The 14,460-nt window shown below is 42.8% G+C and overlaps 2 protein-coding genes across 2 annotated transcripts in view; both read left to right on the top strand.

Moving 5' to 3' along the window:
• The window catches only part of LOC134464014 (zinc finger protein Xfin-like), a 67,358-nt gene that overhangs the window by 28,705 nt on the left and 24,193 nt on the right, over window positions 1-14,460 (top strand). The window lies entirely within an intron of this gene.
• On the top strand, window positions 1,126-14,267 carry LOC134464633 (zinc finger protein 709-like). Its single transcript, XM_063218031.1, has 9 exons — window positions 1,126-1,337; window positions 2,083-2,285; window positions 2,815-2,907; window positions 7,773-7,868; window positions 8,110-8,217; window positions 8,858-8,996; window positions 9,294-9,780; window positions 10,257-10,315; window positions 12,059-14,267. Exons 1-9 carry the CDS (start codon window positions 1,313-1,315, stop codon window positions 14,017-14,019), a joined length of 3,171 nt encoding a protein of 1,056 aa, XP_063074101.1. The 5' UTR covers window positions 1,126-1,312; the 3' UTR covers window positions 14,020-14,267.

Below are 14,460 nucleotides of genomic sequence, written 5' to 3' on the forward strand. Positions count from 1 at the left end.
AATAAGGAACAAATAATAAGTACAAATACATTTTAGTGAGTTAAGTTATTACACAATTCTGAGAGTGGCAGTCGGGACTGGCGATAGACAGAGGCAGACATGTTCTCTCTGCTGTGTAGACTTTGCCAATGACATTGACCCGTCTATAGGCCTACTACATGCTTTTTTTGTTTAGAAACATGGTGTTATGAGGAGGGGCAAGATACTGGCAGCCAACTTGTAGTTTTCCATGCCATGTTTTGGTGCTAACTCACCCGTTTAATTCTAACTCACCAGAAATAAAACCCCTTTCATTTTCAATGGGGTTTCATTTCTGGTGATTTAAATGTCCACCAATAAAGCACCAAGATGTGGCATGGAAATCTACGGAGTAAATTGAAGAGTGGAGTTTGGGTCACCAGATCAAACAAATAAAAACAGCTGACAGCAAAGTGTCAAGGATATCTGGGCTTCCATAACTCCTCTCATGCAATGCCTTTGCCATTGACTTCAATGTGAAACGCACAGAGGTGCATCTTGCCACCAGGCAAGGCAGGCAGCCGCTTGGGGCCCCCAAGCCCATAGAGAGTGAATAACAGTCCACATTTTACCACAGTAGTGGCGATTTTTGGTTCAAATGCTATTTTTTTTGCATTTTCGCTTGGGGCCCTACCTGACCCTAGAATCGCCTCTGCTAACGCATCATGGCAGTGATTAAGACAAAGACAGTCCTAACCAAGTATTGAACATTGACGTCATGTAGAAAGTAGCCTACCAAATTTGAACTGATTTGATGTGACCCGAATTTCTTTCTTATTTTTTTCTGAAGAAAATGGTGATTTTATTACAATATTCTAGTGGTTTTTTTTTTGGAGCTGGAATGCCAAAATATGTGAAAAATAAATAAATAATCAATTTAATGATTGGAATAGTTTAAAAATGTGGGCAATGCATACAATTCATGATTCACATTATTGATGGAATTATGGAAAGAATCAACTTTTTCCACGATATTCTAAATGGCCAGGATCTGTGTTTTCCTATAATGGTGAACGGAACAAATGGGCCAACTTTTATTTTGATAACCTTGCCTAGTGTCGGTCATGTTTTACCGTCTTTTAATTTAGCCACTTCATTCGTGGCCGGGGGAGATTGAAATGCGCACAGCATCATCAAAATAGTTCTAATCAACGTGGTTTTATAACATTTAGAAAGTCTCTAGCATCAATGTATTTGTGTTAGCCTAACATCTACTGATGTACCAATTGTAGATCAGAGTTGGTCAATTCCCACAGACTCCCACAGATATAGAACGTCTCCCAGCACCTGAAAAATGTTATCACAAGATGCAGCCAAAGGTAGGCTAATCGACTTCGGCTTATGTTTTAGGTAGCTTTGATTGTTAGGTTAAGATACGGTTTACTTGACTCGTCTTGTGATGTTTAACGTTGCGTGGGGTTTTGAAAGCATAGGGCCACATAGTGAACAATACTTTAATTTGGCTGTTAGGATTTCATGGGCTCGTTCGTGATGGCGGAAGCCGCGAAAATAGCATGCGCACTGCGAAATTACAATGCATTTTTTTGGTAGATTTACGCAGAAGTAATGATTTCTGTTTACGCCTCTCAAAACACATGCAATTGCTTAACATAACATCTAGGTATGTGTATGTGGGCGTGCATGCAAATCTTCATAGTGAGTGTTTTGGGAACTGGCAAAGTCTGAGAAAAAGCCTTTTTGGGTTGTTTTTGAACTTGGACAGTGTGAGGCATTTTGAATAGTCCAGGCTTAGGCCTATTATAGAAAAGAGCTTTCAAATAACACCACGGACATCTTTTTGTGACTTACACTGACTGATATAATCAAGGCTGAGTGCATAGTGTCCTACCCTCATATGTAAACCTTCGCTAGTCTGTTTCTCCCTTAATATTGGTCTCAGATTCACACAAATGCAGTTCTGGGGTGCTACCTTGCTACTAAACTGGCACAGCAAGTATGATTGAAATCCGTGTCGGTCGGGTCCCAAAGTGTGTGATTTCACGTGAAATGACCCATTAACACAATGTCTTTTCAACCTCAATTTGTCAACTTCTCTCTACTCAGAGCCGGACCCTCACTTGTCCGTCCTTTGCCTCCTCACTTCTCCATTGCGACTGATATCTGCAACTGTCTGGCGAGTCATACGGGAGAAAGATGTGTTGAATTATGGGGTCGTGGAGGAGTTCATAGCCTCAGTTGCAGAGGCCATCCCGGATTTATTAAGTGAACGGCAGTGGGTTCAGCTCCTACTTGGTCTACGAGCAAAGGTAAGCTTATTGCATAAGGTGGTGTAGAACATCATAGATGGAAGATGACTAAACAAATACCAGTAACTGTTGTGGTGTGGTTTTCTCCTGTCATTGTTGTGGGTCTATAGCAGGGCTTGACACTGGCACCTGCTATCCGGCCAAATGCTGGTAATAATTTCAGTGTCACTAGCCAATCTTGCAGGTAGCACATATCAGAATAGGCTATATTCTGCACTTCGCCCGTGTGTATCAATTGTTTGTATTTAAGTTCAAGAAAAAGTTTAGTTACTTCGTTTCTATTTATTTGATTTATTTCCATGTAGAAAGCTGTACACTCATATTCTGAGGTTGGATATACAGCATCAAGATAAAGGCAAAAAAAGAAATTGTATCCAATTTCTGGCTTAGTAGAATAGCTGTATGGCTAGTGACTCGGGAAAACCACTAGCCATAATGGCCAGCAAGGGAAAAAGTTAATGTCAAGCCCTGGTCTATAGGCCAGAGGTGAAGTGCCAGCGGCTCCTGTAATACTGTTTTTGTGTTTCAGGTGGTCCTTGACTCTTGCCGTTGTGAGAGCTCCTCAGGTGCCAAGGCCATTCAGCATCACCTGGACAGAATCCAGCTACCTGCTCCGCCTTCGGTCAGTTGCAACAAGGACACAAGGCTTTTATTTGTCACACATGTTAAAGGAACAGTGCACCCATTTTTGATTTTCACATATTTGCAGTATTTCCAAGAATTATTCATGAACGTTTATATCATTTTCTTCTCAGTGTTTTCAGTACTTAGATTTATTGGATCAGAATTATTAGCATAGCTTAGTATAATGACTGGAAGTGGATGGGGGCAATAGCGTCAAGCCACAAGTGATCACAGGACGGGATTAAAGGGGCATTCCACCGGTGGAGACATGAATATGTATTGAAATTGGGTCATACAGTGCCCTCCATTATTATTGGCACCCCTGGTTGAGATGTGTTTTTTAGCTTCCAATTATTATTATTTTTCTCTAAATAATATGGGACCTTAATGGAAAAAAAGAGAAAAATCCAACCTTCAATACAAGTGCATTTATTCAGTGGGGAAAAAATCCCACATAAAGAAATAATTATTTGACATCAAATAATGTGCGTCACAATTATTAGCACCCCTGTTGTTAATATTTTGTACAACCCCCTTTTGCCAACAAAACAGCACCTAATCTTCTCCTATAATGTTTCACAAGATGGGAAAAGACAGAAAGAGGGATCTTCAGCCATTCCTCTTTGCAGAATCTCTCTAAATCATCCAGAGACCTGGGTCCTCTCCTCTGTACTCTCCTCTTCAGCTCACCCCACAGGTTCTCAATAGCCTTGGTCTCATTGCAGGGCCAGCCCCGGGCTGGCCCGGACAAAAGGGGGCTGACGGTGATCTCATCAAAAGGGGGCTAGGTGCTAAAGATGGCCGCCGGGCCAGGTTGTGGGGCTAAGGGCCGATTTCCCTGGCCCGTCGAATTCGATGGGCCAGCAAGCACCGCCGAGGCTCGGAGGCGGGGTCAACCTCTGTGTAAAAATGTGGCTGCATGGGGGACTTATCGCTAAATTCTGGGCAAATTATGGTTAAGCATTAGTTTGGGGTGTTTGGCTTTCTTATGGCATAATTTCATAGGATGCAACCTTGGCACTTCTGTTTGTGTTTTTAAAGTTATTTAGTCAACATAACTTTTTTGTTGTTATCGGATCATGGGCACCACTACACTTAAACTTGGGATGTCATAGCTAAGTCATGTCGGCTTTTTTCTGCTTTTAGCCGCCAACTCTTGTGCCATTATCGTGATTTGGCATGCTTTCCACTGGACACCAATAAAAAGTGTCTCACAAATACTCACACATGACATTTATGTCGGCTTATTTAGCTTTTGCGCTATTATCGCCGAAGGTCTGGTAGGCTATATCGCACGTTTCAGACTGATCGCCAAACACAGTTTGAAATTTACACAAGGGCTTTAATGTCAAATGGATGGAAATAACATGAATGAATAGACAGGTGGCACGCCGCAACGAGGGGGTGTGTCGCTATGTCCGGGGCTATGATATAATTTTCTATAGCAACTGATGAAGGTGCTATGTCTCAGGGATTTGGTCTCCTTTCACATGGTAACTTATTCAATTACCTGCACATTCATGTCTCGCTATGTCCGGGGCTCATGCTTCTGTGCGCGATTGGGGGGGCATGTTCGCACGTCTCCTTCTGTTCACTCTCAGTTGTCGAGCTGCTCGTATTTTCATGCGTCTTTGTCTTCTTAACATGCGCTGCGTCCCATACAGCTTCTGAATCGACAACTTTGCCATGTAATAAAACTGTTCTTGAAAGGCAAGCCATTTTCTTTGCAGTTCTTGTCGTCTTTGTCCGTAGGCTACGAGCCAAACGGCGACCTGCTCCAGCAGAGTTTGCTCCATTTTATTCTCCTCCTTTGTCGTTCTGTTGTTGTCCTTCTGTGATTTGGGGCGAAAGTGGGCTGTGCCCGACTGACGTTTCACAAACAAGGCGTGTACCTGAATGTGCCTGGGGTCGGCTATGAGTCCGATCAGGCAAAAAATGGCCCGGGCCGGCAGCTCCGAGCCGGCCACTCTCCTGAGCCCCGGGCGGCCCCGGGCCGCTGAAGCGCGGCTAATGAGACCAAGGCTATTGGGGTTGAGGTCTGGGGACTGAGATGGCCATGGGAGGAGCTTGATTTTGTGTCTGGTTAACCATTTCTGTGTAGATTTGGCCATATGTTTAGGGTCATTGTCTTGCTGAAAGACCCAGTGACGACCCATCTTCAGCTTTTTGGCAGAGGGCAACAGATTTTGATTTAAAATGTCCTGGTATTTCAAAGCATTCATGATGCCATGCACCCTAACAAGCTTCCCAGGGCCTTTGGAAGCGAAACAGCCCCACAGCATCACTGACCCACCCCCATACTTCACAGTGGGTATGAGGTGCTTTTCAGCATGCGCATCTTTCGTGGCACGCCAGACCCACTTAGAGTGTTTGTTGCCAAAAAGCTCAATCTTGGTCTCATCTGACCAAAGCACACGGTCCCAGTTGAAGCCCCAATACCGCTGGGCGAACTCCAGACGTTTGCGTTTATGACTGTGAGTGAGGAAAGGTTTTCTCCGTGCATGCCTCCCAAACAGCTTGTTGGCGTGTAGACAGCGCTTGATGGTTGATTTGGAGACTTTGTGACCCCAGGATGCTACCATTTGTTGTAATTCTGTAACAGTGAGCTTTGGAGATATTTTGATTTCTCTTACCATCCTCCTCACTGTGCGTGGTGGCAAAATAAACTTGGGTCCTCGTCCAGGCTTGTTTACCACTGTTCCAGTTGTTTTGAACTTCTTAATTATTCCTCTCACAGTAGATATGGGCAGCTGCAGTTGAGTGGCAATCTTCTTGTAGCCTCTGCCTGACCTGTGAAGGTCGACGCACATCTGCCTCACTTGTATGCTGTGTTCCTTTGTCTTTCCCATGTTTAAGAGTGGATAAGAGAAATGGCCTCGGTGTCACGTCATAGTTATACCCCAGGGAAACAGGAAGTGATGAATTACTAATTAAATGTTCCTACATACTCTGGTAAACTTTGTAAACTACTGTAGAAATGACAGAAATGCTTCAATTATATTTATTTCCTGGGAATTGTTAAGGGTGCCAATAATTGTGGAACAGGTGATTTAATGAAAAATAATTATTTTTTAGTCAGGGACTTTTTTTATTTTCCTACAATTAATTTGAGTTGAAGGCTACATTTTCCTAAAATTTTCAGTGTGACAGTATTCTTCTGCAATAAACACTGAATTTATTTTAAGGCTTTTAACACATCTCAACCAGGGGTGCCAATAATTATGGAGGGCACTGTATGTAGTAGAATAGTAGCATAAATTTCTAATTTGGTGCCTTCTTGGCCGAGAAAAGGCAGAAAATGACTTTTAGTGCTTGTGGATTTGTGACAACAATCCCCATAATGCATTGCAATGCTCAGGTTCCACGGGCCACACCCAGGCAGCTCTGCCACTAAGTGCATTCGAGTAGTCGTCAACGCATGCATGCGCATTTAGACAGCAATGCACTCTGGATGAAAATGCAGCATGACGGTTAGATTTCCAGTCAAACTTCAAAATTTCTGTGATGTTGCGTTGACGAGGTGACATGTCACATGGTGTCAAACTATCGCGGGATGAATGCGACAGCAGTCAGATCTTGCAACCTCTGCAGTTGCTTATCCCCTTCAATGCTCGTCTGCAGACCGCCTTCGAGGCCACGCGCCCATGAACTGGTTGGTCAACAACTCATTCACGTGTGTATATGAGCCTTGTCTCACACCTCTACACAAGTTTGCGCAGGTCCCCACTTCAGCTCCTCCTCACTGTCTGTCCCCCCACTCCTCACACGTGGTGTGTTAGTAGAGCAAACTGGTGCGAGCTCATCGTCTCGTTCATATTTGTGGCCGACTTTAAATGCGTTGTATTTAATAACACCCACATCGTGACAACAAGTTCTCGCTCACGTGCTTCGTCAATGTTGGTCGACAGCAACAAAGTCGTATGGGGCTAGTGACTTACTGGAGCCTCAATGCCAGTGATTTCAAAAGCACTGGCACACTAATCTGTGATAGGTCTGTTAGCGCATTAGGCGGAACCCCCTATGGGCGGGGTTGAAAGGGTGGGGAAAAGGCTTGTAGTCTCAACAGAAATCCACCTCTCTTACACTTCCTCCTACAATGATGCAAAATTACGATTTTTACATCATTGTAGGAGGAAGTGTTAAGAGGTGAATACGGATTTCTCCTGTCTCAGGGGGAATTGAGAGTGTTGCACGACCATTCAAAAGTATGACTGGGTGTCTAGCAGTGGAAATCCTAATGCAAATGGGTGGAGTGTCCCTTTTAAATAGCTGTTTTGCTAAAGTAGTTTATAAGTACATTTGAGGATGTGTTGTTTGCCCCATAGACTTGCATTGCTACACTTAATTTGGCTATACCGTTTGCCTAGACAATGCAAACACATAGACAACAATGATATGCACATTCATGAATAATGCTTGGAAATACTGCAAATATGTGAAAATCAGGGTGGACTGTTCCTTTACACAAAATTAGGTTGCCTGCCTGCCTGCCAGTGTTGCCAGATTGGGCTGTTTCCCTTCCAATTGGGCTGCTTAGTATGGCCGTGTGCGGGTGAGAATGGCATTTAGCAGAAAAACCTGTGCACCTTTTGCCATAGAAATCAATAGAATTGGGCGGGATTTTGTGCTTCTACGCGGGTTTTGAGCATTTTTTTGGGCTGGAAATCATCAGCCTCATCTGGCAACCCTGCTGCCTGCCACACACACACACACACACATAATGTCTCACAGAATGCCTTAAAACCATAGGACTAACTGAAAACATGAAACATTTTGAATTGTTTTTGTTTTGTCTTTTTCTTTGTATCTGTGATCTTGACCCGTACAATTATTGACTAACAGTGTTCTCTTTTTTTCATATAGATTAGAGGATCAGATGTGGAATCTGCTCAGCTCAATTTCCATGATTTTGTGAACGTTCTGCAGAGTGACCCAGTGAGGAAAGATCTGTTCTTTCAGGTCAGTCGAGTAATACAGCCCTGGGAAGCACATGTGCCTTGGAGGCACTTAACCATGTGCGATGTACACAACTGTACACAATATCAATGTTGGTTGGGAACTCTGACAACTCTGCCAGTAGATAATGTGTAGGTAGTCACGCACAACATTGTGTGTGGTCACAGCACAGAGTGATGAAAGCCCTGCTGATCATGTGTCACAGCACAGATTGATGAAAGCGCTGCTGATCATGTGTTTTCAGGAGGTGTTTCCAGAGTATGAGCCCAAGATTGACCTCCAAATGCAAAGGCTCATCTCTAGATTTGTATCCAGACTAGAGGAGTTTCTTCCCACATCCCGCATCGACAAGGTACATAACCTACACCAGCACCTTTGCATACCTAATAGCTCAGTATATGCAGTAGCAGTAATGGCCAACCAGGATTCATTTACAGCATTATTCTTACATATTACAAATTATTTACAGGGTATTCAATTATAATTATAATTCCTCCCAGTAGAGGGGCCGAACTATACGTATGTATTATGGTTGCCGACTGTCAATGAAAAAAATATGGGAGACTTCATTGAAGTGGAGGGTCTGGAGGTCCTCCCCCAGAAAAATGTGCATTTCTTAGATGTAATTTCCTGCATTTTAACGTCCCGTGTCCCGTTTCAACATGATAACGGAGCCCATACTTTTATCTCTAACTTAAAAAAAAAAAACGATTCTGTGAAGAGGCTTGTGGGAGGTCAGAACCTTTCTGTCCAAGGGCCGCATCTGGCCCCAGGGCCGCCATTTGAATAGCCCTGGTTTACAGTGTTGCATATCTCAAATGGCCTAGTTTTACCTGTGAAATTCAGCCACCAGGTAATATGGAATATGTGGCACTGGAGTACAAGTAATGATTCCTGGAATCCTGGTAGGTCAGTCACTCATCCTGGCATCCCTTTTCCATGCAGATAGACAACCATGGTTCATAAGTTGTTGGTTCATGCATTGTTTTCAGGTTGCTGCCATGCTGGCTGAGGTTCCATCTGTGATGGAGGAATGCTTCCAAACCCTTTCACACCCACACAAATTGCTGAGCTCCATCAGCCATCTCAAAAGTCATGCAGACATTGACACAAGTGAAGACCATATTTACGGTATGGTTTTCTCATTCTTATTTATAAGAATATATATATTATAGTATAGTTTTTTCATTCTTCTTACAGGAAGTGGTAAGCTTGCTAATGTATGTACCTGCGGGCATCATTTAGTTAAGAAAATGAGTACTCCATGCTCTTCTATTAAATGATTAACCTCTATCACACGGTTAACTTAACCTGGTTCACTACTGAACCAGTTTCTTAGTATAGCCCGCAGTTGTTGAACAGTCTACATATTAAAAAAGGACAGTTTGTAGTTGACTTATGAAGTCCCCCGTCTTGTCCTTATTCCAGGATCTCCATCGCCACAGCCTCCTGGAGAGGAAGACTGCATCTTCTCCTTTCTTTCTCATCCTCCTCTGCTTCAGTTGGATGTAGGCAGCGATGAAACTCCGACCGCATCTAAGTCATCGTTTCTTGAAGAGAATACAGTAGAGTGCGAAGAAGTGAGCAGTTTGGCCACTGAGTCCTACTTAGTGGATGACGAGTGTGAAACGGAACTCGGAGACAAAACTGACAAAACAGTGGTCAAAACCGAAGGCCAGGAAGACCATGTTAAGAGACACAGCGACCACGAACAGGAGCAGGTGTTTGGGAGCACAAAAAATTATGAAAACATTGACCAGCAACGCCAACTCGTTGTCAAACTTGATAGAATTGATGTCACCAGTTTACCATTGCCGCCCAGAGAAAGTGAAAGACCTCGGAAGGAAAAACTGAGCTTCCTCCAAACTAAAAATAAAGGACAGCAGATCAGATGGATCGCACCAATTGATGAGGAGTGAGTGATGATTTCCTTGGTATTATTAACACATAAGGTAGTTGCAAGTCATTACCTCCGCCAAACAGGTCATGTTTTTGGTCATGTTGGTTTGTCTGTCTGCCTGTTTGCCAGCAGGATAACTTTGTGGAGTTGTTGGAAATGACCAAAGGAACAAGTGATTAAAGATTCGTACTGATCCGGGTCACGAACCGGAATTAGGATTTTTTCTTAAATGATTCTTTACCATTGCTAGCCTAGATATCTAGACGCCCCTAGTTACTGCAAATTGCGCGACAGGGCAAATTTTGACATTCCAGTTTCTAACTCCACAAAAAGAAGGCAGAAAGACATTAAAAAAAATAGGGTGTGACATAGTCAAATGTATAAAACGGCTTCTTTGGCGGAGGTCTGTACTCTCCGAGTGCATTTCTAGTTAGATAGTGTTTCTCGGTTTCTGCACTTTTTTAATGACCTTGTCATATTATCTGTTTCAGGTGTGACCTACCTCCAAAGTCTCAGCACTCTGTGCCATTTGCAAAAAGACCCAAAACAGGTAATTTGCTCTGTAATTATTTAGCTTGGCTCAGGGCACAAAGATTACTCGATAAAACATTCAAAACACATCCCTCCTCCTTTAACTCATTGGATGACAACCATTTTCATATCATGCAACTAGGAATGCACCGATACCACTGTTTTGAAAACCGATACAAGTACGAGTACATTAATGTGTGTTCTTGCCGATATCAAGTACCGATACCGATACCTTTTACCACCAAAATACATTGAAAATAAATGCATGGCGTTGTAATTTTCCACCTGTGATATTTTTATTGTCCATTTCCATGTAGATTTAAATGTTGGTAAATGTATGACGTGGCACTTTTTCCCACAGAACGTGACAAGATTTTGCATTGTTTTGTGTAATAGCAGTATTGTTCCTGGTATCGGCAAGTGCTTGACGAGTACGAGTATAATAAGTAGTATCGGGGGCCGATACCGATACCAGTATCGTTGCATCCCTACATGCAACCCAAAAGTACCAGAGCATTTTAGAAGATGTTTTCAGCATTTTAGCTGTTTGTTTCAGCACCCACCAAAGATGTAATTCTATGAATTGACCAATTGACAGCGCATCCAAGAATGATTGGTACTGAACATAAGGATCCAAAATGACATGTCAGCGTCATTGCCATTTTTTCATGAGTATTTCGTGAGCAACAAACTTAATATTTACTGGTCTGGCCAAAGAGCATTATGTTTTGCAGTTAAAATACTGAAATCCAAAAAGCTCGACTTTCACACCGGCAAAAGAAGCAGACCACAAGTGACAATTCTGTATGGCCACTGATTTTGTTAAATGGAAATGACTGGGTTCCCACTGGTCATGGGATTCCTGGAATATCATGGAATTTTAATAGAGGCATTTCCACTCATGGAAAATCATTAAATTTCACCATTTTGCATGTGCAGTCAGAAAATGTGTAATTTTGGGCAGCAGATTTAGCAGCAGTTTTATTTGTTTTCTATATGGTTTCCGCTTTAAAATGTACAACATTCCAGAATACGAAAAATCAAGAAGCTTCTTCAAAAATCCAATCAATATGTTGGACATTTCCTTTTGCGGGAGGTTATGGATATTCTGTTATCTGATCAAGAAAAGTAATGGATTTTTCAAGGAACCCTGAAATAAGGTTCAGTGTGAACTCTTAAAGTGATACTGTGCCATTTTTGGAAATAAGCTTATTTTACACCTCTCCTTGATTTAAATTATTTACTTTAATTTATTTATTTTAATTTTACCTTTCTCCTTTTCAGCCATTCATATGGCAGTGCAAATGTTACCTCTAACCTAGAAGTTAACATTGAGTCCCATGAGACCAGTTAGCCGCAAGCTGGTCTCATATGACTCGATGTTAATTGTTAGCTTGGAGGTAAAATTTGCACTGCCATACTAAGAGAACGACAGGAGAAAGGTAAAACTTAATCATTTCTCTCAAGGAGAGGTGTAAAATAAGCTCATTTCCAAAAATGACACAGTATCACTTAAATGAAGCTGAAAAGTTAACGAGCACTTACTTGAGTATGCTGGCGACGTCCCTGTCCGTTGAAGGGAGAGTTGTCTGTCTACAGGTGGATTAACTGCGGTGACTGCGCACCTGGGGGACATTTTTTAGATAATATTCAAATTGTTGTCATTGATTTCATTTTAGAATGGCATTCTTGCCAAAAATTCCCAATCCTGAATTTTGACTGAATTTTAATCTTGTACTATTCCCACCCCTTTTTCCTGTAGGTTGCCAGAAATCATCTGTGATATTTACCTGCTACAAGTGTTCTTTTCAAGCAAGCTCTGGAGTAGATCTGGACCAACACCTCATGAAGGTTCACAGAAATGACTTCAGACCACTTCATTCGGCAGGTTTTCGCCATATAAGTGATGCAAAACTCAATTCAAGCCGTGAGGCTTCTGTCCCAGTCAAACAACTTGAAATTCCTAAAAGAAGGATGGTGTCAAAGACGTGCCCAAAATGTAAGAGGACCTTCACACGTGGTTCCGATGTGAGGCGACACCTTAAGACTTGCAAAGTGGTCTGTGAGGAAATTCTCCCTCCTCAACCAACTCAGGAACATCTGTCTGTGGAAAACGAAGCGACAGGGACCACAAGCCAAATTGACCAAATTAAAAGGGTTAATGAAGCCAGTGTTTTGCCGAGAAGTGTTGAAAACCTCCAACCAAGCCGTGTCTACTCAGCCCCATTTCAACTTCCTAAAAGAAGGAAAGGAAGGGAAGTGTCAAAGACGTGCCCAAAATGTAAAAAGACCTTCACACGTGGTTCAGATATGAGACGACACCTAAAGACTTGCAAAGTGGTCTGTGATGAAATTCTCCCCCCTCTGCCAACTCACCCTCTAGAAAGAGTGATCGTGTCAAAAATATGCCCTAAATGTGGAAAGACCTTCCGAAATCTATCAGCTATGAGGAGACACCTTAGGACTCACTTCTGTCCAAAGATGACTGTTCCTGAACATTTGAAGGACTCAAAAGAATGCCCCATATGTGGTAAAACCTTCACAAAAGCCGGGAACATGCATCAGCATTACAAAGGTCACACAGACCCCCACTTAGAAGGATTTCACTGTGACATTTGTAAAGACGTTTTTGGTTCAGAGAGTGAGCTAAATAAGCATCAGATGGGCCATTACATGCTTGTCACTGGCCTGGAGTGTTACATTTGTAAAGAGATCTTTTCAATGGAAAGTGAGCTGGAGGAACATTTGCGTGGCCATAATCCAGACGAAACACTGCGATGCACTGAGTGTGGGCGGCGATGCAGGAACGCCATTCACTTGGCGATCCACAACCAAATGCATTCCCAGGAAGTCGGCATTAAGTGTGCCATGTGTGAGGAAACATTCAGGAAGTGTGTACCGCTTCGCTTGCATTTTCTTGAAGCTCACGACATCAAAGATTCGTATCCCTGTTCCCACTGTGAGAACACCTTCGCCACAGTCACTGACTTGGTGTGCCACATACGCAGCTTGTGTGTAGAGGAGCGGCGTTACAATTGTCCAGGTTGTAGCAAGACATTTTCGACAGCTGGAAATCTCAACATGCACCAAAGGCTTAGTTGTCCTGGCCTTCAGAAGCCCGTAGAGCCCGGGCATCTGTGCCATTTGTGTGGTAAGGTCTACCTCTCTGCAAGTAGGCTGAGGTCCCACATCAAGGCCGTTCACGTGTCCATACCCCCTTTCACGTGCAATCAATGCAGCAGGGGTTTCAAGACGTTTGACGTCTTGCAGAATCACTTAAAAACACACCTGGATGACAAGGAAAGGCAACACTATGCTTGCTCTTACTGTGATAAAGAATTCGTCAGTAAAGGAACTTTGGTTCGGCACCATCGCATTCACACCGGGGAGAGACCTCACTGTTGTAAGGAGTGCAACAAGGCCTTCTTGACAGACACGGAATTGAAAAAGCACATGCGCTTCCATACAGGCCACAAGCCGTTCAAATGCAAGGTCTGCAGCAAAGCATTTACTCAATCGTGCTACTTGACTGTGCACATGCGTGTTCACACTGGCGCACGGCCGTACTCTTGCTCTCTGTGTGAGAAACGCTTTGGGGACCATTCTCACTTTAAACGGCACATGCGGACCCATACTGGAGAAAAGCCTCACGTCTGTGAACAATGTGGCAAAGCGTTTATCCAAGCCAACCAGTTAACTCTCCATCTGAAGAAATGTAAATAATACATTTAATAAGTGTATTTACAAACGGTACACAGTGCACTGATATGCCCCCCCACCCCCTCTGTCCTGTTTTGTTCTTACTTTTTTGTAGTTACGAGATTACATAAACCAACAATGGCCACGTTATTTGACTTCTTGGATGATATGTTTAATAGTTACTGATACGTTTTGGTGATGCAACCTACATTATGGTGAATTAAGGGAGGTGTATGTACATGAATAGAATGCCCCTTCCCGGGAGAAGCTTATGATGATGTAAAATGGTCGGCCTGTTTTATTTCAATAACAATGACACTGCATTCCAAAAGAACACGGTGAAAACCAATCATTTTCATACATCTGACTTTTTTTTTACGATCATTTCTAACATCCCTATCTTTCATCATTGTTTCCATTAATTTACATTAAAGGTACACTGTGCAGGAAATTGTATTTAAAAAA

Source organism: Engraulis encrasicolus, chromosome 15 (genome assembly GCF_034702125.1).
Source record: "Engraulis encrasicolus isolate BLACKSEA-1 chromosome 15, IST_EnEncr_1.0, whole genome shotgun sequence".
In the NCBI taxonomy this organism is placed as follows: Eukaryota; Metazoa; Chordata; class Actinopteri; order Clupeiformes; family Engraulidae; genus Engraulis; species Engraulis encrasicolus.

Excerpts from the sequence above, each read along its gene's own strand:
- LOC134464633 (XM_063218031.1), top strand. The coding sequence starts at position 1,313 with ATGTTATCACAAGATGCAGCCAAAG. Across the intron at positions 1,338-2,082 it reads ATCACAAGATGCAGCCAAAG|AGCCGGACCCTCACTTGTCC; the intron begins GTAGGCTAATCG and ends CTCTCTACTCAG. Across the intron at positions 9,781-10,256 it reads ATCGCACCAATTGATGAGGA|GTGTGACCTACCTCCAAAGT; the intron begins GTGAGTGATGAT and ends TATCTGTTTCAG.